The sequence below is a fragment of the Falco punctatus genome (assembly GCF_963210335.1).
Source record: "Falco punctatus genome assembly, chromosome: 2".
Classification (NCBI taxonomy): domain Eukaryota; kingdom Metazoa; phylum Chordata; class Aves; order Falconiformes; family Falconidae; genus Falco; species Falco punctatus.
Window position 1 is genome coordinate 24,609,094 of NC_137581.1, and position 27,721 is coordinate 24,636,814.

At 41.1% G+C, this 27,721-nt stretch overlaps 1 protein-coding gene across 1 annotated transcript in view; it reads left to right on the top strand.

Annotated features, from left to right (window-relative positions):
- Positions 1 to 15,743: 15,743 nt before the first annotated feature.
- The window catches only part of RXFP2 (relaxin family peptide receptor 2), a gene marked incomplete at its 5' end in the record, with an annotated part of 76,856 nt that continues 64,878 nt past the window's right edge, over positions 15,744 to 27,721 (top strand). Inside the window, 9 exon segments of the mRNA XM_080376087.1 lie at positions 15,744 to 15,942; positions 21,553 to 21,605; positions 21,609 to 21,624; positions 22,612 to 22,619; positions 22,623 to 22,694; positions 24,918 to 24,979; positions 25,886 to 25,957; positions 27,047 to 27,115; positions 27,577 to 27,645. Of these exon segments, the coding sequence (XP_080232213.1) occupies positions 15,744 to 15,942; positions 21,553 to 21,605; positions 21,609 to 21,624; positions 22,612 to 22,619; positions 22,623 to 22,694; positions 24,918 to 24,979; positions 25,886 to 25,957; positions 27,047 to 27,115; positions 27,577 to 27,645 (620 nt within the window).

Here is a 27,721-nt window from a genome sequence, read left to right on the forward strand (position 1 = left end):
TTGCAATTGGGATCTTGCCCGCTCCTTTTCTGCAAGGTTGTTTTTCAACTGGAGCGATGCCTCAGCTTAATTCACTGCAAACACTGGTGCAGCACCAACAGCAGAGGCAGAAGGGCAAGAAAAAAGCAGGCACAGAGAGAAAGGCTCTGACTCCTCCACCCCTAAATCTAACCACAGCCACACTCTGGTCTTACCAAGTGCTCCAGTCCCTGTGAGCACAAGCGTGAAGCACAAAAATGCTCTTCCCAATGCTAAGAGCACAACAGAAGCACACATAAATAAAAACTGAGGGTATGGTGGTTTGGACAGCACATTGCATGCAGGTGCTGGTGCAGCCACACTTCATATGGAATGCTTTTGCAATACAAGGATTGAGAGTTCATGGCAGTCACAATTTGTCTCTGATCTTTGCTGCACAATCATTCTGGAAACAACCAAATGGATGGGCTACACCAGGGCTTTTTATCAGAATTCAGCTTTTGACTGAAGGGTAATAAAGCTGGCATCTTACCACAGTAATTTTGGATTTGGACAATGGACACACTAGAGCCTGTGAAAAAGCAGGCAACATAATGTCATGAGAAAGCTGAGAAAAAATCAGCAGACCTCCCTTTCAATTCTCCAACCTCCTAGAATCACTACTTGGAAAAAATCTCCTACAGGAATGTGCCATGTTCAAGACAACCATTTCACAGCTCACAAAGCTATATGTAGCTGAATATTACTCCTCTTACAAACTATACAACATTTAATCCACAGAAAACTTGGAAAAATCTGTGAAGCTAATAGGAGAGGAAATCATCTGATTCCAGGACTGCTCGTTGTAGAATCCTTTTTTCCTTGATAATAACCCACAGAAAGCACTTCAGATGTCACTCTTTAATGGAGCTCTATCTTTAAGGAAACAAAACCTTTGTATCCCTGAGATCCCAATTCTCCACAGAGTTCTTGAATGCACTCAACAGAAATCAAGTCAAGAATGATAACCAAATAATTTGTGTCACTCCTCTTAAAAAGAATCCAAAGACTTTCAAAATCTAGGTAAAGTGAACTGGCACAGGGATTAAATATGGGCATTGAGATGAGTAATTTCATTTGGTCCAGTACATATATGATGAGCTGATAGCTGAAGGCATAAAAATTAATAATCTAGAAAGTCAGTGAGTGTCCCATGCTACTAAAGAAAAGATGTAAACAGGAGTTCAAAAACAGCTGGAGACAAGGTTTTTTTGGCCTTGCTTTTTACTAAGGAATATACAGGCTCCTTTGGGGCTACAAAGGTGAAGCAACTGCTGGAAAGCGAGGTAACAGAAGCCTAGACAATGAACTAAGTAGAAAAAATTGCAGAGAAAATTGGCACCAAAATGATAACACATTCCCTAATCTATTTTAAAGACAGATTTTACAAATTCTTTCAGGACTTTTTTGGACTTTTCCTCACAACATGGTGCTTCAGACATCCTTGTCCTTGCAGCCTGGGTTGGGAGTTGCCACCCCAAAACTACTGAGCTTCCAGGCAGGCCAGCTGCTACAAGCTCTGTCCTGGCTGAGCCTGGGATAAAGCAAGTCAGCAGGATCTCTGAGGCCCCAGTGTCATTCTGGGACATGGCTGTGCTCTTGGTCTTGTGGTGAAGCAGGACACTGGAGAGACACCATCATCTCCTGTAAAGCCACGAAGAAGAACAGGGAGCTTGCAATGCTACATGGATTAACAAGTCACATATTAAAGATTATGACAATGTTTTGGGTTTAACACAGCCTGAAACAGAGGTGAATCACCATTTGTTTTAATGGATGAGCAAATGCATGGATAGTTGATTATCCCTAAGAAGGACCTCAGAAACAAGAGATGGTCCAAAGCAATACGGAGTGCAGACAATACTCATAAATAAGTTAACAGAGCAATTAAGCTGACACATACCCTGCAGAATTATGAAAGCACCAGAATGACAAAACCAGGAAATGCTGACCCTCTCTGTGTACCAGGAAACCAAGGAGTCTTCCAAACTCATCACCTCCATGCAGTTGCCTTTTATAGCAAGGTGTTTCCCTGCACACAGGTAGTGCTTTTTCTCACTAAAAATACATGACAAATGCCTTTCTTTCAGCGAGTCGTAGGGATGCTTGTGAGTATTGACTGATGCCTCCATCTATTTGCTGCACTGAAAAGCTTTGCCCACATGTCTCTCACACAGAGGAGGTCCCCATGCTCAGCTCATCCCACTCCTGGCTTTGATCCCTGGCCATGGATACTACTCTCATCTGCCATTGCAGCACTCAAATAAACTAGCTCCTGTTAGCTGGAATGGGCGGCGCTGCCAGCCTGGAGCGTGCCAGCTGGGGGTCTCTCACAGTCAGTGGGAAGGGTCTTCAGCACCTCTGTCATGGTTTAACCCCGGCTGGCAACCCAGCACCACACAGCCTCTTGCTCACTCCCCCTCACTCAGAGGGATGGGGAGGAGAATCAGAAAGGAATGTAAAACTCAGGGGTTGAGATAAGAGCGATTTAATAGGTAAAGCAAAAGCCGCGCACACAAGCAAAGCAAAGCAAGGAATTCATTCCCCACTTCCCATGGGCAGGCAGGTGTCTGGCCATCCCCAGGACAGCGGGGCTCCATCACACATTAACAGTTACTTGGGAAGACAAATACCATAATGCCAAGATGTCCCCACCTTCCTTCTTCCCTCAGTTTATATACCAAGCATGACATCCCATGGTATGGAATATCCCTTTGGGCAGTTCGGGTCACCTGTCCTGGCTGCGTCCCCTCCCAGTTTCACGTGCCCCTCCAGCCCTCTGCCTGGCAGGGCCTGAGAAACCAAAAAGTCCTTGATTTAATACAAACATTACCTGGCAACAACTAAAACCATCAGTGTGTTATCAACATTGTTCTTGCATCAGAGCCAAAACACAGCACTGTACTAGCTACTAAGAAGAAAATTAACTCTATCCCAGCTGAAACCAGGACACCCTCACAGGCAAACTGCTGACATTTCCACGGCCTTTGCAGGCGGCGTCTGTAGCCAGCGGCCCTTCGCTAGGCAGCAGCTCTGAGGTGCTCACTGGTGGGGGCAAGGAAAGGGCTGATGGCAGCTGTGTGAATTGTTCATCACAAAAAGCACCAGCGCTGCTTTTATTGCTCTTTTCGGGCGCAGTGACAGCTCTAATTCTTCAAGCTCTACTTTTTCTGCAGTTCTGGTGAATTTTTATGCTGTCACAAACGTTACTGCAAAGATCTATATTTGATATTGAAAATGCAGTTTGGGATTACCACAAAGACCATGTGGGCCTGTCTCTTGTTCCTGACAGGGACGGCACTATGTGCGTTTTGGGGCATACAGGTGCATTAACGCCAGGTAATTCGTTCTTTTAACCAGCCAGTGTTCAAATTTAGTTTGATAAGTTTAAGCAGACGTTTACAAGGAGCTTGCCTTGGGTTTGTGTTTCACTGGCAGTGACAAGCTGTCTGCCCTGTGACCCATGGTGAGGGCTGCTGCCAGGGCTGCCGCTTGGCGCCCGGCACCCCATCCATCCCAGGGAGGTGCCTGGCCCTAAGGGAAGGGGAAGGAAGGCTCGGGCACCTGGCAGCAGCCTGATGGCTCTGCCCACCCGCATCCCACAGCCCTGGCAAGCCCGAAAACCTCAGCCCAGACAGGGAGCCTAGCAGGAAGCCTGAGGGAGATTGCTGGGGGAGGGAGGTGGAGGACTGGAAATTTTCTTGTGTGAAATGTTGTGTTTCCCCCTCACTAAATTTCTTTCAGGTCTGAGGGAGCCTGGACCAACCTACATAAATGCCCTCCAGCCCTCTGTGTCTCAGCCATGGAGCCTATCCTTCATATTAACCACCTTCTCAGACTGATGTTCCCTTCCAGTTTCTTAAGCAAGTTACCCCTCCATCCCACATGCTATTTTTTCAGTCAACGATAAGAACAAGGCCAAATTGTGGGTCAAATTAGCAGCCTCCTGATGAGTAGTTCTGTCCAGTTTGCTATGCCTTCATAAGAGTGGTCTTGTATAATCATGTGTATGAATTCTAGAGAATTCCCTTTGTACTGAGCCCATCCCACTCTGCACATCACCTAGCAGGTTCAAGTGCATAGTGTGAAGTTCTAGAGCTCACCATTGCTTCACTGATGGAGGCCTCTGCCAGCACAGCACAGTGGTGCTGGAGCAATTAAATTGTACAGTGTAACCTCCAGACAGCTGCTGTACTTGCATGCTGAAATGGAGGAAAGAATAAGCCACTGAAGAAGATGGGAGGAACACCACTTCTCAGCATTATTCCTGGAACAGGTATACACTAAAATGCAACTTCAAACACGGATGCTGATATTTGGAATTGCAGGAATTGCACATAAGAGTTGTAGTTAAAGCATCAGTTGCGCATAGCAGTTCTAGTTAAGGGGTACAGCAGCAATTCAGCCTGGAACGACTCAGGCTGTGAAGCAATGCCATATTTGTGCTAGCATAAAATGCACCAAATAAGACACCAACAGTTTCAATAGAGACTTCAGTTTTCTCTGACAGCACCTGTTGTCAGTTAGAAAGGACAACATCATAGAAGTCCCAATGGCCTTGTGTTTCTTACAGCTTTTGTGGATGTAGCAAAGATTAATATGCATCTTTAACATGCAACAAGCTCACTTTTATATCCTGTTGCTTTCATTTTTAACTGAAGGCAAAACCAGTTTGTGTTTTTTTCTTATTTCCATTAATGGAGGTTTCAAAATCCTTCGGCAGTGAAGTTAGCCACTTCAGCATTCAGGGCAGTCAGAGAGAGGGTTTGCTTGTTCCCTTGCTTGATGCTACAAAGGCTTTTTCTAAAATTTGTATCTGCTTTCATGGAAATAATGACTTCGGAATCTGGCCTTCTGTTGCTACTGAGCAGTTAACTGAGTGTATTCTTGACATCTTAGAAAAACCAAAAAAAAATGTTCCCCTCATGAAACTTCTGAAAACAATGAATGAGAATTAAATTTTTCTTCCTCAGAAATGACTCATACATGTATCCTTTTCAGCACTGTTTTATTCTACTTTCCCATTTACTTCAAGCAGCACTATGTTTTGGGTTTCTAACAATTTATACTAGCTAAATACAACTACAACTGAATAAAGCAAACATAGTTTTAAAGGGACATTGTTCAGGCTTTAGTGAAGCATGAAAACAACTCACTGTCCCTGGATACAGAAAGTTATTAAAACAGTAAACCATGACATTGCAGACAACATAATGTCATAGCATGCCTCAAGCCAGTCTTGTACTATCTGAGCAACAAAAGTACCTGATGACAGCACTCTGGAACGTGTCTTTTGCAAGGGGTGGTGACATGATAGTGCACTCATTAACTCAGAAAACTCCATAGAGTGAGTGTTGACAGGTAGGATTTTAACTAAAGGTGAAACATGTTTTCTTCCAAAAGGTTACAGTTCCCTGGGAAAATAACCATGAAGCACTGCCTGCAAGTCTGCTACCATAATGAAAGCGTTGGAGAAAGTTAAGCTGAATTAACGTGTAGCTGATAGAGATTTGAGAAAAAAAGTCACCAGTTGCAAATCAACACTTTGATACTTTCTCTTTAAAACCTCTAACCAGCTCTAGACACATCACAAGAACACGATAAATGATATGTGAGAAAATACACTGATAAAACAGAGTTAAAAGAAAAATAAAGGAGACCAAAACCAGCTGTTTCTGGTAACCTAGAAACCCTGCACAAGACAATGTCCTGTCCACAGCGCTGTTTCTGCCATAGCTATAGGCTCTACAGTGCTGTCTACATCACAGATGCTTTTCTTGTTTGGTGTTCCCTACAGCTTGGCAGCAGACAATGAAGGAAACATCTGTTTTCTATTTTTAAAAGATTGAAACAGGAATAGAAACAAATTCTCCCTGTAACGGTTCAGCCACTTTCCTGATGCCAGTTTTAATTAGCCAACAAACAGAGTATCATCAGAAACACATAGCTGCTCTTCACCGCCTGATGAGAAACAGCAGTGGCCCCAATCCAGCAACATTCAAACATCACTAGGGGGATGCCAGCATGCTAGGGAACTGGCTTAAAGTCATAAGTGTGCACTTTCATTTTTTAAAAATCTCATCTTGTAGGTCAATTTCCTCAAAAGGAATCTCATGTTTGCTTCAGGAATTCAATATGAAATGCCTAACATCCACAGCAGACATCCCCCCCTTCTATTTTACCAAGGGTCTTCCTGAACATCTCCTCTTATCCTCCTGAGCAGTGTCTTACACTTTTACCTTGAGGGGAACATCACAGCTTGTTGTCTGCCAAAAGCCTAGCACTTATCAATCAACTCCTGCAACAGATTGCCTTTATGCCACTGTCCTCCCTGGACCCTGCTTTTGCTCATCCTGTCTTGCAGGATGAGCTCAGCTCTCTCTGAGCTGTGCCTGGGACCACTGGTAAAACCACTGTCTTTGTTGACACACTAAGTGATGGATGCTCTTTTTTTTTTTTTTTTCCCCTGCATTCCTGTTCTTCACATCCAATTGGCTCATTTTTTACATCTGCCTTCTCCAATTCAGGACATTGCATCACTTCAACCATCTTACTCTCTCCTCTACGCTAGCAGTAGACAGGGCTGAGGTCCTACCTGCTGAACCTTCAAGCAGCCCTCTGCAATCTAGATGGCCCACCAAGTGGGGAAAGGCTTCCTCTGCACTTCTTCTGTGGGCTGGCTTCAGCCCACACTTTTACCTCACACCCAGGATTTAGTTTAAGAACTACCGAAGTAAAAAGTCATGTCTCTGTGTTTCTGGACACAGTCCTATGTTGCTATTTTGCATCCCCCCCTGAATACCAGCTCTCACGATGCCGAGGTAGAGGTCTTTTCAGACCTCAGTACCTTTTCTTCCTTGGGCCTGCCTATGTGTGGCTTTGGAAAGGGAAAAGGGAGAATACATGTAATCAAGAGAAATGTTGGTAGTCACGAGAATCTGGCCAGACAAAAAAAGACCTAAAAAGTCTGAGATCTCTACAGAATTCTGCTGTACACAGCCTACTTATTTCACCTGTGCAGAAACCAGCATTTAGCCTGAATGTATTACCTACCTAGTATTATGCAGTGCTTGAAAATGCCACTAAGTACATGGCTCAAATCATTTATGCTCAGGATGCAGGAGCCAGACTCCTACATCAGGAAAGCAAAATCAACAGTGACCTTCTGGTAATAGGTAGTTGACATTTTCATCACTGATGTCATGACAGGTAAGCAGGGGCACAAAAGTCTCCTAGTGATTTCATCAGTCTCACCTGTACCACAGGCAAGGCATTCTCTCTGTTACTGCTGTGACGGCCTCAGAAGGCCCCGTGTGTGATCTGTAGCACAGCCCCAAAGAAGAGTGAGAAGCAAGGTGGCTCTGCTCCTTTGCAGCTAGAGACCTGCAGTGCAGCTGCTTGCATCTCAGACCTCTGAGCAGACAACATGCTGTGTACATGCTAGGAATGGGATGCTAAGAAACAACAAGGACATTTACCAATGTTATTTCATTTTTTCATGTGACCCCCACATAATTCTGCATGACTACTGTTCTCAGTTGTACGTTTCGTTTGCATGTGCTGGACCAAATTGCCACTCATCCTTCCTCTTGGGCTAGGAACTCTTCAAGACCCTCGGTGGACAGTATGTAGAAAACAGAAACAAATAGTGCCAAGCAAGTGCCAATGTGTATTTTTACTGTGGTGGCCAAGAGCTTTTACACCTTTCCACCAACTTCAACTTCAATCACTTTCCATATTGCAATGTTGGCAGATTTGCACACTTGCATCTGCTGTTTCAGAAAGTACAGAAAAATCTACAGTGCCTCACAGCTCTAAGAAATCCAGGTGTAAGTATGCCACATCCCTCTCCCACCTTCATTTGCCTCCCGTATTCAATATAAAGAGCACCAGTGGCTGGGATGGTAAATTTATCTCAGACATTACTGATCACTGAAGTCAAATGATTTCTCATATGAGTATTTCTCCTCATTTTAATTGTTCATTGCCTCACATAGTTGTGAGCAGCAGTTTGGTCTTTTAACACTGGGTAAGTAGTTCATGACAGGCCTTTTTTGTATCTTTTGTATCTATGGAGTGGACCACCCATACACATTGCATTTCGTAGTCCCTGTTTCTGGGGACAGTTGCATTCCTATTCCTCCCGTTAGCCCACGTATCCTGAAGTATTCTAGATGAAAGTTATCAATAATTTCTTGTGAGATTTTATACAAATGCATTGTGGTATTCTTGCATTTGTTTTCCCTATTTAAATTAAAATGTACCATGGAAAAACACAGTGCCACCAGTCACACATATTAGTATTCCATGCTGAAAACTTAAACCAAATGATGTATTAATCTTAGAGCAATATGTCTGTCCTGCATAATATTAAATGCAGACAGTAGCGTAGCTAACCATCTTCTACATGTCTGTGGTATCTTCAGGGGGAAAAAAAAAAAAAAAAGTTTTCATTAAGTGAAGGATGCTCATAAGGCTGCTATATCAAGGGGCAGAAAAATATTGACTTTCCAGAATAATAATTACATCAAAGGGGTAATGATCTTTCTTTGAGAAACTGTCATTTCAGAAATTACTCTTGGGGACAACAAAGCAAACGAGTTCAGTGGGCCAACTCTACACAGTGTTTGGTTACATGTTTAACTACTTGGATGTTTGTACTTAGATGGCATTTTAATTAAAAAAATCAAACTGACATCTTTGTAATCCCAGATGCAATATAATAACAGCAAACTGTTGAGATTTTCAAGTTCCTTACAAAGATAACTTAATACGTTTAGAAAAGGAATCTCACCTGTAACCCGAAATTACCTTGTCAGAAATCACTTTTTGATCTAGTGAAATTAAAATCTCTTATACTTTTTCTCAGACGAAAGCAGTAGTAAAGCAGAAGCCAGGCAAAACTGTTGCTATGGTTAAATAATTGCCAGCAACCTGATGGGCGATGAAGTTTCTCCCTCAAAGCTGGGAAGCAGCAGGCTGAGAGCATGCTCAATGCCACATGTAGCTGAACTGGAGATTTCTATATAAGAGTAGCTACTATGGTGTCCAGAGCATAAGTACTGGCTCAGTGGCCATAAACATGCCATTGCCTTTCTCTTCATCTTACCGACTTCAGACGGTCAGCAATACTAGTTCTGCTCTATTCTGTTCCTCTGTTAGAAATCCAAGGTAAGACTGCTTCTTTCTTATTTCTTTATAAACCTGATTGCTTTTGGGGACAGAGTAAGGAATTTTCATTATACATTAAGGAATTAACAAGGAATTTTATCTAAAGTAAGGAGTCAGTAAGGAATTTTCATTTGCATGATTTTGAAAAACATACTTTTAAGGAAAAAAGGTGTTTACAGCACATGAGGAAATTTGCTTTAATAAAATGACAGAACAGTTCAACCGGGTTACTCTAAATGTTTATGAAATAAAATTCATTGAATATATGCCTAAAGGATAAACTGACACTTTTTGAAAAAGTACTTGACATCATAAAACATTGTTGTAAACAGCAATCTTCACATGAGTTCTAACACATTTTCTAAATATTTGCTGAAAAAGTGAGCATTTAACTTAGCAACAGATTTTTCATAAATATTTCTCTATTGCAACAAAATTTGTGGTAGTTTGGCCAAGAAAATCCTTTTCATATCAACATATTAAAATTAGAATTATACATTTGATAGAGCACTCAGAATCTCAGAAATGATTGCCTAAGATTGTTTCTATGAGAAAAGTTCTTTCCCGTAGAAACACTGTATATAACAGTACACAAGTAGAAGCTACAGTATTGCATTTACACAAATTTTCCAAAAGACTTTTCAGTGCCTGCACGATTTCTTTTTTAATAATTAATATTTTCTTATTCTTAGTAATTCTTGAAACATTACAGCAAAGTGAATAAACTCATTGTAATTTGCTGATGAATGGTAATTTCTCAGCTTATGAAAAGTTCTTTAATAAAATAACATTTTTTTCTAATAAGACATAAAGGGCAAGTTATAGTGTAATTAAAGTAAGAAACTGAAAGTATATTGCTGTGAAGAAATTTTCAAAATTGCCAGATAGAAAATAAGTACTAGAGAATATATTATTTCTTCTGTAGACATGCTGCTCAAAGGGAGTTGAATACGCAGTATTTCAATGCACTGAATTTTACTAAGTACTCAAAAATAACTATTTTAAAGTTACTATGTTTTTTTATTGCCAAAGGAAATTTTACTCATGTAAAGCTTTTAACATAAACTTTATTTTATTATGTTTCCAACATTTGATTTAAGACAATGTGGTTAATAAAAACCATACAACGGCTCACCTTTTCATTACACAGATTAATATATTGCTTTCATTGTTAAATTTGAAGAACCAAATTTTTTAAATAATTTATTACCAAAGCATCCCTTACTATGTTTCCTATTTACACAGCGTGAAATGTATGTTTACTTATTTCACACTGTTAGGGGGAAAAAAAAGCACCACCCTGCCATTGTTTCAAATTGTTCTTTGCATATACTCCCCATCAATAGTAGACAATAGGGCCTAAACCAATTTTGCCATAAATTATCTTGGTTTAACAGCAAACCCTTTGGCCCCTTTGGCCAAACCAGACTAGTTCAGGCTACTCCAGAAAGGGATGGAACCCAAGATGACTGGGCTTTCCAAGGCAGCGCAGCCTTCATCCTAGAGAGGTTCCAGCTCAAAGCCTTGGATAACCACAGTTACAAGCAAAAATCATGGGGAAGTAGACAGGTATCAGAGATTTATCCTGGGCAGACAAGCCCTAACAGCCCTCACATGACCGTGTTTCAAGCAGTACAGAAATCTGAAGAGAATAACAGATCAGCTGCCGTCTTGCCCTGTCCTCTTAAATGTGTCTACAAACGCATGTGTTCAGTATAGCAGCCTCGGGAATGTCATAGGACACAGTTACGGCGGGGAAACCCCCATCTGGGGAATGTTTCTGGGGACATCTGTAGTGTAAAATGGGTACTGATTGCAGGCTGTTTAAGCTTCACTAGGCATGTACTCTACAATTCCTACAATGGATACGTAAGTCCACCCCAAAAGAGTAGAAAACATCACCTGATTATAGATACAGACATAAATATCTGTGTGGCTGGTTAACCTTCAAAATGTGCCCTTACCATTCAGTGTGACTAAACTGGCACTGTATAAAAAATGGTATTTCACTGCCCTCTAACGGCTGGTGATAAACAGCTCCTTTTTTTTTTGCATTTATTCCCCAAAAAGATCTCTCCAACAGGCCACCGAGACACAGTCTTCCAGGCAGAAGGAAACCTCACACAATTATCCTGACATGCCAAGACCTGTGGAAAGTAATTATATAGCATCCTGGGCATGCTGGAGAAACAAAACTGGCATGCTACTGAGTGGAAAGAAGTTTATTCACATCACAGCCATAACTTTGTAATTGATGCTAGTTAGCCAAGCTGTGTCTAAAACGTTAGTGACTGGAATTTCAGCACTGGAGTAAGTCGTTTCAGTCTGAACAGATAAGCCCAGAAGGATATTCTGCTGTAGCTGAGGGAATAGGTATCTTTAACAGCAGTTTCAGACTTTTTATATCACTCCCTAGAGATCCCATGTGTGGCAAATTTAAGGATAAAATCCAGGATTTCAAGCCTTCTCTTTTTGTGATGAACTGCTGTTCACAGGAGCTATAGGACTTCTTCAATGACTAACTGCTTCTCAGTGTCAGGAAGGGATTTACAGTCCAGACCTTAACAACCGTAGCAATGCAGGCTAGCGATCGCTGGAGTCGTTCAGTTCTGACAATAAAACCCCACAGCTATTATAAATGTGACAATCAATCATATTGAAGTGTCAAACAACTACTGAGCATAAATTAAAGCGTGACTCACTTTTCAACCAGGGAAAAGAATAACCTGGTAAAGGGTCCATTCATTTCAAAAAGAGAGTTCAAGGTTATTGTTTTCCTGTGAAGCGCTGTGGATGAAGATTCTGTCACCTTAGTAAATGCAGGAATCCTAAAGCAAACACACTTTAGATTAATGTGAAAACCTAATGACTAGTGCATTTTTTGTAGATTTTATAGATTTCACAAACAGACGGTGTCTAATTTGCATTGTTGCTTTAAACCTGCTCACCATTCAGGCCATTACATGGGTGTTTCATGTGGACAATCAACAACATTTTTACTATCAAAATTTTATAAGAACAGTTCCTGCAGCTCATCAAACACCTCTTCAGCCTGTAGTTTGCATCTAGAAAGTTGTTTTCTTTCAATGAAATATCTGATATAAAACCAAGTCTTCTTTATTTTTCCAACTAGAAAAAACATATTGATGGAAAAGAATGGTTATGAAAACTTAGATCTGTGCACAGATAAATAAAATAGTAAAAACAGTTGTGTATGTTTTAGTGTGTGCCCTGATTTCAGCTGGGATAGAGTTAATTTTCTTCCCAGTAGCTGGTACAGTGCTGTGTTGGATTTAGGATGGGAAGAATATTGGTAGCACACTGATGCTTTAGCTGTTGCTGGGCTTCTCGTACTGCCCTTGCCGGCGAATGGGCTGGGGGGCACAAGAAGTTGGGAGGGGACACAGACAGGACAGCTGACCCAAACTGCTCAAAGGCATATTCCATACCATATGACATCAGGGTCCGTATATAAACTAGGGGGAAAGCTGGACGGGGGGCACTGCTTGGGAACTGGGGGCATGAGCAAGCAGCTGTGTGGTGGCCTGTTGTCTGCTGGGTTAGACCAGGACCTAAGATCAAAAATAAGATTAGCCCTTCTGCTCTGCCTGGGGAACTGCCCACTGGAAACTGGAGCAGTAAATCTCCTCGAAGAATCCCCTTTGTGACTGTGTTTTCTTGCAACTCACATGTCTGTGCCTCTAGGATCGAGGTAGATTTTCCATCCCATTTCCTTATGTCTTCTCTGTGGTCACACAGGTAAAACCACAGGGTGGCCTCTGGTGCATACCCACTACATCCTCTCTCTTGAGCAGAGGAACACTTACTCCTAACAGCTGAGATACCGGTCCACAGAGGTGGGGAGTAGCACATACTCTCTTTGAATTGCTGGAACTCCCTGGCCAGTTTTTTGGACAGTTTCTCCACAGCTGAGACACAGGCCTGTAAGGCGGAAGAGATGCTTTCGTCATATTGCTGGAGCTGGCCAGCCAATTTGTCCACCATTTGTTCCTCTCCATCTTGCCAGGTCATTACTGCCAATGAGTTCGCATATGAAAATGATGCGCTCTGTATAAACTTCTGCCACATGGATTGTGTGCACTTGACCTCATCTGGATCTTTGGATAACCTCTCATTGTTCAAGTCATCATAAATCGCCTTCAGCCCAGCTAATTCCCTCTGGCAGTGGATACCTCTCTCCATGGTGGTCCACTTGCTTGGGTGATGTATAACATCTTCCTTGAAGTTTCTCATGCCTGACAGGAATTGCCTCCAGAGGCTGTGGACTTGTGTCCCTTTTCCACTCACTTTGTCAATGTTCCCCCTCCCTAGAAAGGGACACCAGCTGTTTGGCTTCCTTACCCTCTAATTCCAGGCTCCTGGCCCCATTATCCCTGCACTGGAGTAGCCAGATGACAATGTGCTCACCTGGACAACAGATCAATTTTCTTTACATTTCTTGCAGCTCACTCAGGGATAGGGATTGGGTGGTTACCACCTCATTTATGAGTTCTGCCTCTTTTTTTCTCCCTGATCCATGGCCACTTCTCTTCCTCCTCCTGTTCTCATGATAGCCCTTCTTTGGAGCAGTCTGCCTTATCCACTTCATCCTCCCACCCCTTCTCAGAAGAAGCTCCTTCATCCCTTACTGAACAAGATGACTTCCTCTTCCATTATTTCTTCTTGTGTGTAGGGGTGACTGATGCCAGCATGGGTTGGTTTTTCAGTTCAGCTGCCATGCCTGTTGCTGGGGTTTGTGGAGCCACAGTGCCTGTCACCAGGGCTGGAGTAGCCACAAGTGCCTGTCACTTCGCCGTCAGATCCAGAGACCTTCTCTTCCCCTTGAGGGTACTGAACAGTGTTGCATGGGCTTGGTAGTCATGGGCCAGGGCCCAGCACATTGCAGTGATTTGTATCTCTCTGAATTGCCAGGGTGACAGCATACTTTTCCCAAATGTTACTAGTTTTTCAGGATTCTGCACCTGTTCAGTGGTGAAATTCCAAAACACTGGAGGTGCCCACTTTCCTAGCCACTTACCCATGCTAACCCACACCCCCTGCCACTCATAACCATCTAGCCTCGGGGCAGATCTCTGGGTGGTATTCTTAAATAGTCTTTTTAACTTTAAACAAGACCTGAAACTCATTCAGGAAACAAAGCAACAGGAAAATTCTGGTTTGAACATCCCAAGGATATTCAAAATTCTCAGGAGCTATTGCAGTTAGCCTGGAGTAGAAGGGGAAGATGGAGGAAGCTATCTCCCCCATAGATGGGCTCTCTGAGAAAAGGTAAAAGGTGTAATTATTAATAGTTTCCAATAGATGGCTGCCGAAGTACGGAGATGACGCAGTGCTGAGTACAAATACCAGATTATTCTCATGGCCAGTAATTTTATAACATAAACCAGAGCTACACAGCACAGCAAAATGATAACCTTAGCCCAGCCCCCAGAGGTGATAAGCAGCTCAACAGGGAACATATACAGTAAGTAAGGTGTTATACAACTCTGAGAGCAAGTACAGCAACTCAGAGAGAAAATAAAGCAACATTGTGACCAGCGACTATTAAACTAATGTAATGAATGCTTATGACTTATTTCTTTTAACATGCTCTGGTCAAATCAGTTATTGTTGCAATCCTTCATGCCCCACTCTGGGCACCAAAAAGGATTGCCATGGTATAACCCAGCAGGCAGCTAAACACCGCAAAGCTGCTGGCTCACTCCCTGTGCTCCTGCCAGAGGAATGGGAGAGAGAACTGGGGGGAAAAAAAAGAAGCAAAATTCATGGATTAAGATAAAGACAGAACAGAAAAGGAAGGGATAATAATAATAACAATAGCAACATCAACAACAACAATTAAGCAGTTAGAATATACAAAAGAAGCGGTGCACAAGGCAATTGCTCCCACCAGCTGTCCTGGCTGTGTCCCCTCCCAACTTCTTGTGCCCCCCAGCCCACTCGCTGGCAAGAGCAGTATGAGAAGCTGAAGAGTCCTTGACCACTGCGCAGCAACAACTAAAGCATCAGTGTGTTACCAACAATCTTCCCATCCTCAATCCAAAACACAGCACTGTACCAGCTACTGGGAAGAAAACTAACTCTATCCCCACCAAAACCAGGACAGCTTAGTATCTGCAATACATTGATGACATCATCGTATGGGTCAACACAGCATCAAGAAGAGGAAGAAAATAGGCCAAATCCTTCTGAAAGCCAGTTTTGCCATAAAACTCATGTCCAGGCACCTGCACAGGGATCTGGTTATTAGAAATAAAATGGCAAGATAGACGTCATCAGATCCCAACGGATGTGATCAACAAAATAACAGCTACGTCCACCAATTAGCAAAAAGGAAACACAATGTTTCTTAGCTGTTGTGGGCTTTCAGGGAATGCGCATTCCAAATTACAATCTGATTGTAAGCCTTCTCCATCAAGTGACCCAGAAGAGGAATGATTTCAAATGGGACCTTGAACAACAACAAGCCTTTGAACAAATTAAACAGGAAATAATTCATGCAGTAGCCCTTGGGCCAGCCCTGGAGGGACAAGATGATAGAATATGCAATATGCTCTACACCACAGCTGGTGAGAATGGCCCTACCTGCAGCCTCAGGCAGAAAGCACCGGGGGAAACTCGAGGTCGACCCTTGGGCTTTTGAAGTCATAGATACAGAGGCCCACTATGCTCCAAGTGAAGAAGAGATATCGGCAGCTTATGAAGGGGTTCGAGCCACTTCAGAAGTGATTGGTACTGCAGCGCAGCTCCTCCTGGCACCTCGGTGACCAGCACTGGGCAGGATGTTTAAAGGGAGGGTCTCTTCTACACATCACGCAACTGATGCTACATGGAGTAAGTGGGTAGCACTGATTACACAATGAGCTCGAATAGGAAATCCCAGTTGCCCAGGAATTCTGGAAGTGATCATGAACTGGCCAGAAGGCAAAAATTGTGGAATATCACCAGAGGAGGAGGTGACGTGTGCTGAAGAGGTCCCACCATATAATGAACTACGAGAAAACGAAAAGCAATATGCCCTGTTCACTGATGGGTCATGTCATATTGTAGGAAAACATCAAAGGTGAAAAGCTGCTGTGTGGTGATCCACACAAGTCACAGAAACAGCTGAAGGAGAAGGTGAATCGAGTCAGTTTGCAGAGGTGAAAGCTATCCAGCTAGCTTTAGATACTGCTGAATGAGAAAAATGGCCAGTATTTAATTCTGACTCACGGATGGTGGCAAATGCTGTGTGGGGCTGGCTGCAGTACTGGAAGCAGACCAAGCAGCCACACAGTGGTAAACCCATCTAGGCTGCTGGATTATAGCAAGATATTCCTGCTTGGATTGAGAATCTGGTTGTAAAAGTATGTCACATAGCTGCTGCTGGATTATAGCAAGATATTCCTGCTTGGATTGAGAATCTGGTTGTAAAAGTATGTCACATAGCTGCTTACATAGCTGAGTCGGGCCACTGAAGAACATGAAAACAACGAGCAGGTGGATCAGGCTGCTAAGATTGAAGTGGCTAAGGTGGATCTGGACTGGCAACAACTGGGTGAATTATTTAAAGCTCAATGGGTCCATGAGACCTCAGATGACCAAGGAAGAGATACAACATACAGATGCGGTCATGATTGAGCTTATTGCACAGGTTATCTATGAATGTGAAACATGCACTGCAAACAAGGAAGCCAAGCAGTCAAAGCCTTTCTGGTACAGAGGATGATGGCTGAAATATAAATATGGGGATGCCTGGTGGATGGATTATATCATACTGCCACAAACCTACCAGGGCAAGCACCATGTAGTTACAATGGTGGAAGCAACTACCAGATGGCTGGAAACGTATCCTGAGAGCTTTTGCACAACTTGGACATTTGCAGGGAATGTTTTAGTTTTTCTGCCTTAAACAAAATTGTTCTTACAACTGCAGTCACTGAAAGAGGCAATATTCCTTGCTTGCACTACCAAATTTGCAATTAATTTATAGACTTATTTCATTAAAGAACATTGAATAACAGTGCCATGTTTGAGAACTCTGTGTGTGTTGCATGAATCTAGCTGATCCTCAGTAATACCTGGTATGGTTTGGTTGGTTTTTGCCACTCAGAAATTTATGGTGAGAAATAGAGAAGATTTAGTAGCCAGTAGAGAAGGAGAAACTCGATCATAGGCAGAAATCTGAAGATTGAATTTTATCACATGGTGGATAAAGAACTGCTTCTATGGCATTATTGTTTTGAAAAAGAAGCTTCCACTTTTACCTGTATCTATTCATCAGACAAAGTGCTGTCCAAGAGGTAGTAAATCATCAGTCTTATGGACTTGCTCCACATAATACTGCAGACATTGATGAGAACAGATGTGGATACCCAGCAGATGACATCATTGTCTGTGTGTCAGCGTAACTGGAAAGTGTGTCAGGAACAACCACAGCCATCAGAGCAGTAAATGCCTTATGCTTGATAAAATAGCAAATTAAGACAAGTTAGAATTAATTTAAAGACTCAAAGAGAAAAATAAATAAACAAGCCCTTTCTGTTTGGATGATAGCTGGTTTCTTGTCTGCCAGGGCAGTTAACTGAATGCTGAGAGTGAAGAGACTCAGGATGCATTTCCAGCTTTGCTACCACACATGTGTTCTGTTGTAACTTTGCTTCTCTTGAGAGGTCATGGACAGACTCCATTCTTTAAAAGGGACTGTCAAGCTATACTAAACATAAACATATACTAGGAAAAAATGCTTTTTTTGTCTCTGAATGAATACAGAAGGAAAACTTTTTCCAGTCCAACATTTGTGCAATATCTGATACATGAAAAATTGAGTGACAACTAAAAATACTGACATTACCATAAGGATTTTGATGAAAACAGCAAACTATCGGAGTCTAATTGTAACATTATTCAAAATACTGATATACAAAGATCTATGGTTTAACCACTCTAAGCTATTTATTTTTATCTAGATAGTGGATCCTAACCAAAGCCTTCAGAAAAGCTAGTCTAAACCCCTTTGTCCATCTTTTCAGTTTTGTAGCAAGAGAATGCTAGAGGTATCTCACTTAAAAGGCAAGGCATATCTTGATGAGATTTCCAAAATTAATGGAATTTGGAACTCAAGTCTGAGTTTGGAATCCACCATGTATTTCATCTGCTATCATCATGTCTCAGCCTCAATTCTTTGCATCATAAAAAAAAGCAGTATTACTAGGAAAATGTTAAATAAAACTAAAACATACTCAGTTTTTAAAGATTACCTTTTAGCTGAATTTCTGCTCTTTCCTTCCTGGCTGATCCTATATAGCCCCTAATTGTCCATTAGCCTCATAGGAATTGGATTACTTCACCTTGTTTCTGTCATTCCTCCCTGTAATTTTATCCCATATGCTTCATTTTAATCCGGTATACAGTCCCATAGGAGTCTCATGTCTCTACAGTCAGCATGTCTGCCTCTGCAAGGTGGGTCCATAGACATTTTTACCTGTTCAACTAAGATTATAATCAAATTCGTTTTGCCAAATTCGAACTTCACTTTTCAGAGATGTTGCTAATGAGTGAAAACAGAATTAGCTCTGTATGATACAAAGAACTTTCCTGGGGTTTTTGGATTGCTTTTTTTGCAGTTTTAGCATTCTTTCAGTAGTTCTTCTTGGCTGTAAAACTCCTGTAAACTTCGTGAAAGGGAAAAAGTGTTTTTGCAAATGGGCATATGTTCCATACCTATAATGAAACAATAGAGCATATTTCCTGCAAATGTTTTGCAGAAAACCAGTCATTTGCGATGTGCACCAATAGAGGAAATAAAAACTATTCTCTTCTTTAAACATTTTGTCTAAATAAGTGATCTACAAGACTATAAATGTCATTGCATTATTGCAAAAAAAATAAAAAAGATCCCAAAAGAAAAGCCATAAATCTGAGACCAACTGTGCAGCTTCACACCAGGATTGCCAATTGCTCAAAGACTTTCCTGTAATTGCATGCAGTAAGTGCTCTTAGTAGCTGTACCTCTCTGATATGTAAGTGGACACTTCCCTGTTGCCCAGCTGCCTTCAGCATGGGAAGTAGCTTTCCCGTGCTTCAGCTGGAAGTTCTCTCTTCACATGAGATTTTCACTTCCCCCAGCCAGCAATATCCAAGTACTACCTCCCTGTCCACCTCTGGCCATGCTGCAGCGTTCTGCTACTTAATGCTTATACCTCAGAGGAATCAGTCTACCAGGAAAGTACATTGATAAGTTTCTTTCTGTCCAGCAATGTGTTGTGCAGATGATGGGAAAGACAGAAGAGAAACAAGCAGAAACTTTAAACTTTCTCTTCTAAATTTCAGTGGTGGAAAACCGTTTGTAGCTGACACTGTAATGCAAGAGGCAGAATTAAAATTAAACACAATACACCTCAAAACAAAAAAATGAAAATCTGTTGCATGCTATGGTTGCAGTTTTATCAGGCCTTTTTAATTTGAAACTGACTGTGCTTTAGAGGAAACACCTTCCCATATTTTCTCAGAATCTTGGCTGATGGAAGGCATTTCAGTTGGTGGTGTCTGCCAAAAAGAGTTATTTGCCATGCAGAAATCATACAACGTGCCTCCCGTGGGCATTTGATTACGGTGGCATAAATGACTCTGAGAATGGTGCAGATGAAGAGAACTGTGGTGAGTACTGCAACATCTGTAAGTATACAGAAACAAAACCTGGTTGTGGGATGTGCTCCTCCAGTTAATACACATTGAATTGCTAATAGCTGGCAGATGTCCCACAAGCCTGAAAAATCTGGGTCTTTCAATTTAATTGAATATTTTCTTTTGTTCAACGAATGAGGGAATTATACCATGCCAGTCAGCAAAGAAAATTGACAGGGTGTCTAAAAACAGGCCCCAGGTGGACTCCAGTGGTGACATTCCTGTAGAATCCCTATTAGACTATCCTCTGCTATGGGCAGTGGGCAATCACTGCATATCTGTGTGGGGAATCCTTCAAAGTGGGTGCACAAACTCCTGCACATAAGTAGGGGTACTTATGTTCAATAAGGCTTTCTACCAGTAAAAGTGAAGAATTCTTAATCTATGATGATTTCAAGTGTTCTAAGTCTTAGATATATACATGTCTCGGTATATGTGCATAAGCATGTACGCACTTGGTGGTGATCACACTATGATTCCTCTCTGTATTACTGACCTCCATGCCCACTCTCAATCCAAAAGAGCAATGAGGAAGTCAGACCAGTGATACTAGTCTCCTTTTTTTGGCTAATAAAAGATCCATGTTTTGGAGCATGATTCCCTCTATATCACATTTGACTTCTTCTGTGACTGTGAAGCATGTTGGGTCAGAAATTAATGTACAAACTCACTGTCATGTCCTGCTTCCTATCCTCCCTCCCCACCTGTCTCCTAGTGAAGTTTTTACATCTCTTTCACTTTCTTTTCATCTTTCTAGGTATTTCAAATCATCCTCCTGTGCCTCTTTACTTTTTCATTACCATCACCCCTCAGCTACCACCTCTGGATGTGGCCATTTGTGTTTATGACTTTCCACATTGCACCTTCCTGTTTACCATTCACCTACGTACCACTGCCGTTACCAGCTCCAAACTGCACTCTGGTGTACTGATTGCCCCAAAGACTGATATTCCTCATATATAATAGACATTCCTACCTTCTGACAATCTATTAAAAAAAAAAAAGACTATGCTTTATAAATTTTAACTGATTTTCTCTCATATCTCATATAACTTGTACAATTGCCTGTACATCTACTGTTACTGTACTGGTCCACTAATGATCTGTTCTCATCATTTTCCATGGTTTTGCCTGAAATCTGAGATCACCAAGCATATCCATTTACTGAAACAGGTGTAAACTTTCTGGTTTTTACTGGGTCACTTTCTGATTTTCAGTCTTGTCCTAGAACATTTCCTTTATCCTGTGTATATTTCCACTGTAAATAATTTGTGATTCTCCATGCTATAACATGTACTGCAGTATGAGTTTCTCCACTACACCAATCATTCTACTTTAGCATCCACTTCTTTTTATAAACACATTTTCTAAAAATATTTTGCATCAACATTTGATTTCTCTCTCTATTTCTCAACCTCTCTGCCATACTTACAGGCATAGTCTGGTACACTTCTGGTACTCAATTTACATGAGATTTCTTGATTTGGGCTTATAATTGCTACTCATAATCAGCAGAAAAGGCAATAAAAACAATCCATTTGAAGATTTACTTGTAGTTCCATCCCGTATAAGAAAACACATGTACCCCACAGACAAATTGGCATTAATGTTCTGGTTTTCAATAAAAGCTGATAGGCAATTTAAAGTACAGCTGACAAACATTAACACTTTTTGTAGGAGATAATAGTGGATGGGCAAGTATCTTTGATATGGTTCATGGAAAGCCTAATTAATTGGATTTATCAGACTAACTTAATCTTAATGTCCTTATTAATATCCTTAAACTATTTTACACTTCTAAGGCTTTTGACTGCATATATATATATTTACTATAATTATAGAGATACCTGGAATTTTAGATGCACTCAGGGAACTCCTTTACTTTCACAGTTTTCACTTTTTTGCATGCATACCAGAGTAGAGCAGGGTAATGCAATGGGAAACCTGCTTGTTAGTGCCAGGTTGCAGCTTTATAAAGTTGCAGGAAAATGGTAATTACATTTCTGGGAACTTTTGGAAAGTCAGTATCTGTTTTCATCCCACTCAGGAACAAAAGCAAAAAAGCAAGTCTTCTTTATGTAACATTAAAAAAAAATAATCTTGAAATGTTTTATGTTGTTCCCTTCTGAATTATTTCTTCCTGCCTATTGATAAAGAGTCATAAACCCAAAGGCTCTGGGACAGCTGTTCAGATGGACTGCCAAGTTGGGGTACCCAAAAAGCCCTTCCTTAAATCCCAGAAAGCAAGGACAGTGTCTTGGCAAGCAAGAAGCAAGTTTCGATGCTGTGTTCCCTCTGGTCTGCACTAAAATCAAAGCCTCCAATTTCTCAGTGAAGTATAGCGAGTTAAACAAATCTGCATTCTCCAGTGGAAACTGTTCCATCAGCAATTTCTCAGATTATCTCATTTGTATGTATACAAAAATTTATACATGCATCAAGTACATGTTGTGTTTCAGTTATCCTTATTGTGGCTTATGAACAGTGGTATATTACAGTTGATTTATGTTTTACTTACATTTGCTTTCATTACATGTGAAGCACTGCAGTCCTAGGAAGTGCAACATCAGTGTTTTATAGCCTTCCTGATAAGCAAACCTTGCTAAGGTAATTTGGGGGTGTTGCATCTGGATGTCGAATCCCTTTCTAAAAGAGGTCTCAGAATGACATTCCACCTGATCAGACATACTTGGTGTGTCATATGCAAGACATTCACTCAAGGGTTCCTTTTCCCAGGTCTCCACTAATACCCAGAAGGTTGCACCTGCATCGAAATGGAACTAGAATGTGCTGCTGTTAATTTAAAGTCTGGGCCACCTGTTTCAAGCAACGTAAGCCTCCTGTAAGTAGAGTTCCCTTTGCTCTCCAGCGTAAAGCTGTTTTACGAAGAGGTGCCTATAACACACTTTGCATAACGCTATACTACCAAGTACAAGCCCTCTGCACTCAGAGGTTGCAGAAAAGGTTGACCCACTCTAGATATTTACTAGGCGATTTACTAGTATGTAGTGAATGCTGTAAGCATCTGGCTGCAAGGCCCACTTCAGTATGGAATTCATCTGACAAAATACATGTATCAACACTGCAAACCAGTGTTGTGGTTTAACCCCAGCAGGTAACCAAGCACCACGTAGCCGCTCACTCACTCCCCTTCACCCAGAGGGATGGGGAGGAGAATCAGAAAGGAATGTAAAACTCGAGGGTTGAGATAAGAACAATTTAATAATTGAAATAAAATAAAGCCATAAGAACAACAGTAGTAATAACAGTTATAATGAAAAGGAGGGAAGAAGGAGAGAGGAAACCCAAAGGGAAGGGAAAAAAGGAAACTGGTGAAGCACAACACAACTGCTCACCCCCCGCTGACCGATGCTTAGCCAGTCTCTGAGTGACAGGCAGCCCTGGCCACACCATGCCCCCACACACCCTCAGTTTATATACCCAGCATGATGTCCCATGGTATGGAATATCCCTTTGGCTGGTTCAGGTCAGCCGACCTGGCTGTGTCCCCTCCCAGTTTCTTGTGCCCCTCCAGCCCTCTTGCTGGCAAGGGCTGAGAAACTGAAAAGTCCTTGACTTAGTATAAGCATTACCCAGCAACAACCAAAAACACCAGCATGAGGTCAACACTGTTCTCACACCAAATCCAGAACACAGCACTGCACTATCTACCAAGAAAAGAAATAACCCTATCCCAGCCAAAACCAGGACAACCAGTCATCTAATACAGGTCATACGAACTGCACAAAGAACAGGTTCACTCCTCTAAAGAAAGCTTGGGGTGTTAGCCGAAATGCGCATTTTGCACTGCAGATGTTTATTTACACTTAGGTGAGTTGGATGCTATTTGGGTTTGTCATTCCTATTGTGTCAAGCCTGCCAGCCCCAGGCCACTCACTAAAGATCACTGGGTATGCAGCCAGCCCCAGGGTGGTGAGCACCTGCCAAATACTGCTGAAGTTACCGAAGCAGGAACGTCAGGATTATTGGTTCTTAATGATGACTGAACGCTCCCTGTTCCATTTTGCTAGCTCCAGTCCTATAGGTTGCCAAAATTTATATATGGCCGATTACTTGTTAATATGAGAAATTCTCAAAGGCCCCTCCGGATCATCAAAGGAAAATATTTAAAAGAGGCCAGCCTTAAAACTCGGCAATTAAGTTTACTGGCTCTTCAGCTCACTTGTTCAAGCAGTCAAGTACACTTACCTTCGAAACAGACCAAGGGAGGCCTGTCTTCACCCAGCTAATCCCAGGAGGCCACTCAGGCTTAAGCTCAGGATTTAAACTATGAGGACAGCTGATAAAGAAGCTGAGGTTACCCACACTTCACAGGCAAGGTAACGCACCCAACGTACTGCACCTGGTGCTATGTAATGGAATGTGCCCAAAGTCCTTCCTAGGGTCTGACCCTGTGTCAGCTGCACCCAGAGGTAAGGTCTGGGGTTTGACAGTTGCAGTACTGACCAGTTAAGACCTAATTTAAACATCCATTACCAATCACTTTTTGGTCACTCACACACAACCAGATCCATTCTCTTCCAGATGAAGTTTTCAGCAAGTGTACAAAGGTGAAGAAAATGTGAGTATCTTAGTTTATTAAATTATTACATGAGTCCTGGAATATATAGAATGAACAAAATCGATATACAGTCACCTGCGTGATCACTTTTTTAACACTATGGCATGGCATTTACCTCTGAAATTCATGTTTTGATAACGTTGGCCCTCCGGTGTAGCCAGATGTGCACAAATGCAGGTGGTTTTGTATGCAGTACACAGAGATCTAGTCTTGCTCCTTGCCATAGAAAAATAAGTAAGCAGAATATAAGTCTGTCTAATAAGAAGTCATTAGAATGTTCTGTTCCAGTGGAAAATATTGAATCTAACTTCAGTGGTGTTACACCAGTCATTAATTTGGCAGTGTGCTTAAAATGGCAGAAGGGAATGAATATAGGATTATAAAACGTTTACATTTCAAAGAAGTTAATGAATGATGATTATCCTGGCTTTCTTACCTTACCTGTATTTGATTTCTATAACACAATTGCATTCAGACAACACCAAGGAAAGCATTCTTTGGCCTGTGCAAACTTCAGAAATTGTGAGTAAATTATTGCCCTATTCTACCTTTTTAAATAACTGATTGCTTCTTGAGTATCACAGAGCAACCAGCCTTCCACAGTACAGGAAATGGCACCTAAATGTCAGCCCTTTAAAGTGTCATCCAACCACCATTCCGCATATTCCAGTAGCTCCAGAGAGATGTGAGTACTTCATGAATATTAACTCCTGCTGCGATGCTAATTGCGCACTATGGCAAAGACAAATCCCTGAACTTTTTGTATCATTATCCACCCATTATAACTTTAATTTGCTATGTGTACCTGACACTGCCTCATTAGTTGATGTTCACAAAGCATATTGGCCAAATGTTTCAAATGTCAGTGTTTACAGCATTATTAGGCACCCAAGCACCCCTACCGCTTCAAACAGCTGATAAAAGCCCAGTGCCTTTGAAAGTCAGGCTAATCATTCCAGTTTCTTATCAAGTTTTGAATAACAAGCTACAGGTATTGACATTTTGATTGAGTAGTGTATATAAATGCAAAGCATTTTTACCATGTCTGTCTTGGTCTAAAAAGCATATGTATAAAACCCATGCAAATTTGTCCATTGCATCATTCTAAAACACATCCATCCCAGGGCACTGCAAAACTATTCATAAAAGCACGTTTTAATGCCTTACACAGCATCATTCCAACTACAAAATATTTAAAAAGATTAAGTCAAATGCTGCTACCCTTGCAATAACAGTCAGCCTTTCATGAGACAGAAACCTTAAAATACTTTCACTCAGCATTTTAAAGTCAAATAGTGCTTGTCATAGTTCTTTATTTTTCTGGTTTTTGTCATCAACTGAAAGTTTTCTGTTCCCTCTCTTTAAAAGTAGTCTATCAGGTTTTAGATCATATTATTTCAGTTCCATGTTACATGATTATGTCAATAGGTATCTCAGCCATAGATGTCTCCCCAGTTTGAAACCTGGGGTACTCGGAGATCTACACAAATTGAAATGGCTGTGAGTGCCCGTTTTCTCCCTGTCTGTGAAAGCACCATTCATCACTGGCAGCGTGTGTGTTTATGGCATTGATCTAAAAAAAAAGAGACAAGGCAGTAAAGCTATGTCTACAAATGACAATCTGCAGAAAAAAATCGGTATGACTGCTGAAGCTTGCAACTCCTTATCACACAGGTTACATTTCAATTTCTGGAGATAATACATAGTTCTAATTATTTTGGATTTCCAGAGGAAAAGCACCCTCATGATTTGTTCACTTCAGCCATTTTTTCGTTGTTTCTTTACAAGGATTGGTGATGTAGTAAACTACTATTTCTTTCCAGAATTCTAGATCATATAGATCATAGAAAATTTCACAGCAGTTATTTACTGGGCTAAAGTATTTGGTTTTTTTCTGTAAGTATTGCTCTCTCACATTTTTGTATTGGTATTGTTCAATATCCAAGTAGCTTTCCTTTCTATCTTTTTGTTTTTCCTCCAAGTTCTTTTCCTTAAGATTTTCAAACATCTTCATGAAGGAATCACACTTGTCAACTCCCCATGCTTGCCACATCTGGACCCAAATTTCTCATAGCTGTCTTCCACACTACAACTATCTTTACTATGTTTCTGTTAAGAGTAAAGCACATTACCCAAGTTGTAAAACTGTTTAGAACCGTTCCTCTTTTCTCAGAATGCCTACAGGGTCCTCACAACCTAAACTGGAAATCCTGGGATACAGCTAGCAGACACTAGCATCTCCTTTTAGAATACTGAAACTGTATTTAGGTACTTGGAAATTTTTTCATGTAGATATCACTGTGACAACTGTAACAGAAAATTTCACGTAAGACAGGGCTTACAGCATGCAGGAGGGAGATGTGAAGTCCCATAAGCATTTTCCATCACTCGCATCAAGTAAACCAGCACCTGAAAAATATAATCTTGGTTTCATAGAAAAGCTAAGAGCTGGTTTTAATAATATACAGGGAAATAATTTTTTTGGGTTTGCTAGCAGAAAATTAAGCTTTTGCTGATAGTTGTTTGGCTCATGGCAAAGAAAATTAAGAACTTTCTGGGTTTAATGATTCATTGACTCGGCTGTTTCAGCCAAGCTCACGGCAGGCAGCTGGTGGCATCAGAACTGGCAGCAGCAACCTTTGGACCAAGCTCCACAGGGTGAGTGCTGAAGAACTGGATGGAGCAGGAGCCAAAATACCTTTCCACCCTTACCAGCTCCCATGGAAAAGAGTTTAAGGAAGGTTATAGCATGTGGAAAACTGACAGTAACTGTACTGAGAATGTAAATTATTTAATAAACACATTTTTTTTCTGAGTTCAATTTAGTATATTTCTTGGTCATTCAATGAATCCATTGCCTATAAATAAAATACATTAATAAGCTAGTATCAAAAGTAACTATTTGTGTCCTGTTTTGCTACTGGTAGCTTTAAAAATCTTTTTTCTTGTGTAGCTTCTGTAAAATCTAAATCCACTTTAAGTTTCAAAGCAATGTAACTAAATCTATCTTGGATTCTTCTCCTAAAAGTTTACATCTGCATATCTTTCTCACACTTATATATTGTGTTACGAACTATGATAAAACATCTTGTTTTCTAACCATATGTTAATTTGTGAAGATCAATGATAAACAATTCACTTGAGACTGTTCCCAAAAAGATCTGTGTTCAAATGCCTGTTAACTGGATGTAAGTAAATTATGCAAAAGTTTAATTTGATAAATGAATATATCTTTTTCTATGAAGACAGAAATTCATCGTTTGT